This window comes from Notothenia coriiceps, unplaced genomic scaffold (assembly GCF_000735185.1).
Source record: "Notothenia coriiceps isolate Sejong01 unplaced genomic scaffold, NC01 NC01_scaffold00007361, whole genome shotgun sequence".
Lineage (NCBI taxonomy): Eukaryota > Metazoa > Chordata > Actinopteri > Perciformes > Nototheniidae > Notothenia > Notothenia coriiceps.
Window position 1 is genome coordinate 4 of NW_011340062.1, and position 4,038 is coordinate 4,041.

A 4,038-nucleotide genomic window follows, 5' to 3' on the forward strand; every position below is an offset into this window, starting at 1 on the left:
CAATTGCTTTTACAATAAATAAACATTGAATGTGTTTAATTGAATAGTAAAGGGGTTTAACGTTAGTGGCAGGTTGTGTGTGAGAGAGAATAAATAAGACAGCCCAATATTTAAAAAAATTGTTATTCTTTTCCCCCGCATATTTAGCATATTTCGCAACTTTCCGCATATTTCCTAACTTCCCGCAATTTCACCGCATAAAATCACATAAAACCCCGCATGTTTAATCGCATAATCAAGGATTTTAGCCCGCATAATCAAGGAATTTAGCCCGCATAATCAAGGATTTTTGCCCGCGTTTTTCTGGAGGGTCTAGTTAAGAATGTCTATAACAGAACACACAATGAATGTAATGAATGACAAACAAAATATAAATACAAACGTTGTTTAGAAGAATGACTGATTATTAATTATTAATACAAATATATATTAAGAAAATGTATTAAGCTGTATGATTAATTTGTCATATTTTCCATCATAATATACTCATCATTTAAAAAAAAAAAATTACAACAGGGGGGTCCCCGCCAGAGGATAATGCTATATGGGGGTCCTTGGCATGGCAATATTTGGGAACCCCTGGTCTAGCTAGGGTGAAAGGAGGTGCTGCAGCACAGGCAGGATGAGAAAAATAAAGAGCTTTTTGAACATTAAAGCATGGAGACATGTCACAACAGAAGCACAAAATATGTGTCCTCTTTAAGGGACTTAAACATAAAAATACAAGCAACGTTTTAGAAAATGATTCTTTCAGATAGTTAACATCTAAGTCAAATTCCTAGTTGATTTTCATGTGTTGGCATGTAAAGCAGCCAAAGCCGGCCTTTAGTCACTCTAAAGTCACAAACTTGCGCACAAACGTTGAAACATATTCAGCATTAATAGGATAAAACATGCAAATGTCTAGTGTGACCCCTTCAAAATAAAGCTTATACGTTTCAGATTGACCAGAGGGATGTTGAGTATTACATACAGGTTGGTTTCTCGCTTATTCTCTTGTGTGTTTTCAGAGTACGCAAGATCCTGAACCTGCGGCTGTTTGAAGACGAGAACGGGCGAACGTGGAGCAAAAGCGTCATGGACCGGGACTTTGAGGTGCTGTGTGTGAGCCAGTTCACACTGCAGTGTGTCCTTAAGGGCAACAAGCCAGACTTCCACGCAGCCATGCCTGCAGAGCTGGCCCAGCCCTTCTACAACAGCATCCTGGAGAACATGAGGAGCAGCTACAAGCCCGAGCTCATTAAGGGTGGGTGAAGTGATGACTCAGCCATTTATACTCCTACGTTTTTTTTTTCTTCTAAAGATTTTTTGGAATCAGTTAAATAATTTCCCCAATCCCCATTGTCGCAGTTTTTCCTAACATTTAATGTTAGCCCTTTGTCAGATATTAAGTAGTTGATAGCCATTGTTTATTTCATGACATTATGAGGGATTTAGTATAGTATAGCCCAATAGTCAACCTATTTTTATTTTATAATTGTTTTTATTAATTGAAAAAGATAGTTTTTTTTAAGAGGTTCCAATCTTTTTATGTTGTTTATAAATATGTTTCTATCGAAAAAATGTTGTTCAATAGATTTGCAGTGTCAACAGACATCAGTAACATATTTGTCCTATTGTCGCAGTTTTTCGTTACATTTAATGTCAGCCATGGGTCTGATTTTGAGAAACTGAGGGTCATGTATGACATTACGATGATGGATTTTGTTAAAAAACAAATTATACAGTGTTTGTCAAAAGTAGGTACATTGAATTGCAGTTTCCAGCTACTTGTCTTTAAGTTTATTAAAAACAGAATTGTTAAGTTAAATAATTAACCTATTGTTGCAGTTTTTTTTTTTTTTAACTAATGTCAGATATTGAGTTTCTTACAGCCATTGTTTATTGACATTACAATGTATTATGTGTCAGCAGAGTTGAAAAAGTAAGAATTGTTACGGTTGCTGTGAAAAGTGTGGGGGTTCAGAACGAGAGGACGGTTTTCAGGAGGTTGGAGGACAAACTGGCTAAAGAAAAACTCCAGCTGCTTGTTTTGAGCTTATTAAAAACAAAAGTGTTGAGGGTCACCCTTATCCCTACTCACTTACACGTCGAGTCCGCGCCCTTTTCCCCTCATTTTTAATTGCCTTTATTCCCCCCTTCTTTGCTGTGGATTATCGGTGCTGTGACGCCTCTCTTGTGACGGTGAACTGGGTCAGCAGGTGCGGAGAACACATCGTCCTAGCAAGGGAGGCATAAGGCTTCCTAATTAGTCCCCCCCTCCAGAGAGGAAATATGATGATGCAGCACTTTTTGGCCCACGGCTTTGTGGTGCAGAGGGTGTCATTAATCTCACGGACCCAGTGGAAGAGAAGAGGTTGAACTTCCTGACCTCCTACAGCCGCTTTTGTCCCCAACGTCTCAAGGCTCTACGTTATCCTACATCCTTATGGAACATTTACTGCCAACGCAAAACAAACTCTGCTTCTACCATTTAAATATTTGCATGTGGTGTTATTTGGGATGTTTCAAGAGGACATATTAGGCTCCTCTCCAGGTTCATATTTTTTATTTAGTGTCTCTACTGTGACATGTCTCCATACTTGAATATTCAAAAAACTCTAAAATTGTTCTCATACTGCCTGTGCTGCGGCACCTCTTTTCACCCTCTGTCTGAAACCAGAGCCCAGTCTGCTCTGATTGGTTAGCTGGCCGGCTCAGTTGTGATTGGCCAACTGCTTAGAGATGTGCCTGAACTGCTCCTTGGCCTATCACATACAATGTGTTGGAGGGCTAGCCAACAGAAGCGCTATGTCACGGATGTAAACAAAGAGGTCCAATGGAGGCGTTTCAGGCAGGGGGGAACTTTGGGAACCCCAAAAAGCATGATAGGGCCTCTTTAATAAGCTGACTGTGGCACTGATGCTAATCAGTGAAACTTGAGTGGATCTTATGGTTTGACTTTTAATTGCAAGAGGAGTATACTACAAAGCAAGATCCCCAGAGCCAGGGTTTATTTGCTTTATCAACATAATCTGAAACGCTATTCAGAGATAACGGTTACCATAAAGTTGGAAATCAAATGTCTTTGTTTATCCAGGCTGCTGTTCTCAGGCTCCCATAAAAGAGTGCGTTTGTTGCATCATTTGACTCTTCTTCCGCACAAATAAGTCTCCTTCTTTCACGCTTGTGAAATGTCTCTGTGTTTCTTTCTGTGTTTCTAGATGGGACGTTTGGGGGATACATGCAGGTCCACATTCAAAACGACGGACCTGTTACCATAGAGCTGAGGTCCCCCACTGGCCCATCGGACCTCAAACAGGTAACCTAGTGAGCATGAAGTAGATTGATTAGAGCAAGTTTTTATTTTCACCAACATGTTCATTGATTTTGTAACGTTATAAACTTAACACAAAAAGTTAGGAAATGTGTGTTTGGTAGATGATTTCTTTGTTGTAACAATGTTTCTTGGCAATAAATCTTATTCTGTTGGAAAGCCTGTTTTCTTACCTTTCAAATGGTGCCTCATTTGTGACGAACATGCATTTGTGAGAGGAGCAGTAGAGCTGAGTATGTGGGTTGCTCAAATCTCCTGTCAATCCACTTTTCAGTACTACTGAAAAGTGGATTGACAGGAGATTTGAGCAACCCACATACTCAGCTCTACTGCTCCTCTCACAAATGCATGTTCGTCACAAATGAGGCACCATTTNATGACAGTAAAACAAAAATGCAGTTTGAAAGGAGAGTGATTTGTAAAATATCCATAAAGAAAAAGTAAATCTGTTTACAGTTCTGTTTCATATGGGTGTTGAGAGATGTATCCATAGATCTCCTAATGTTGCTCTCAAAGTGCACCAGATTGATGCTTTTAACTTCAATAATTAAAAAACAAATCTTCCCTGGACCCCAGGAGGAGGTGAAGTCCGCCCCAGTCATAAAAACATATTATAGAACAACCTCAACCTATACAAGTAACCTCGTAAGCCATTCTACTGATGCTGGACAGTTTTTCAGTGGGTGCACAATAAACAGCAACATACACATTAATGTAAATAA

General features: G+C 39.3%; 1 protein-coding gene across 1 annotated transcript; it reads left to right on the forward strand.

The window, feature by feature from the left end:
- Positions 1-928: 928 nt before the first annotated feature.
- On the forward strand, positions 929-3,310 carry dtd1 (D-aminoacyl-tRNA deacylase 1; the record flags this gene model as incomplete). Its single annotated transcript, XM_010769461.1, has 2 exons — positions 929-1,246; positions 3,204-3,310. Coding segments are annotated over 2 exons (425 nt in total), but the record flags the coding sequence as incomplete, so codon positions are not given.
- Positions 3,311-4,038: the final 728 nt, after the last annotated feature.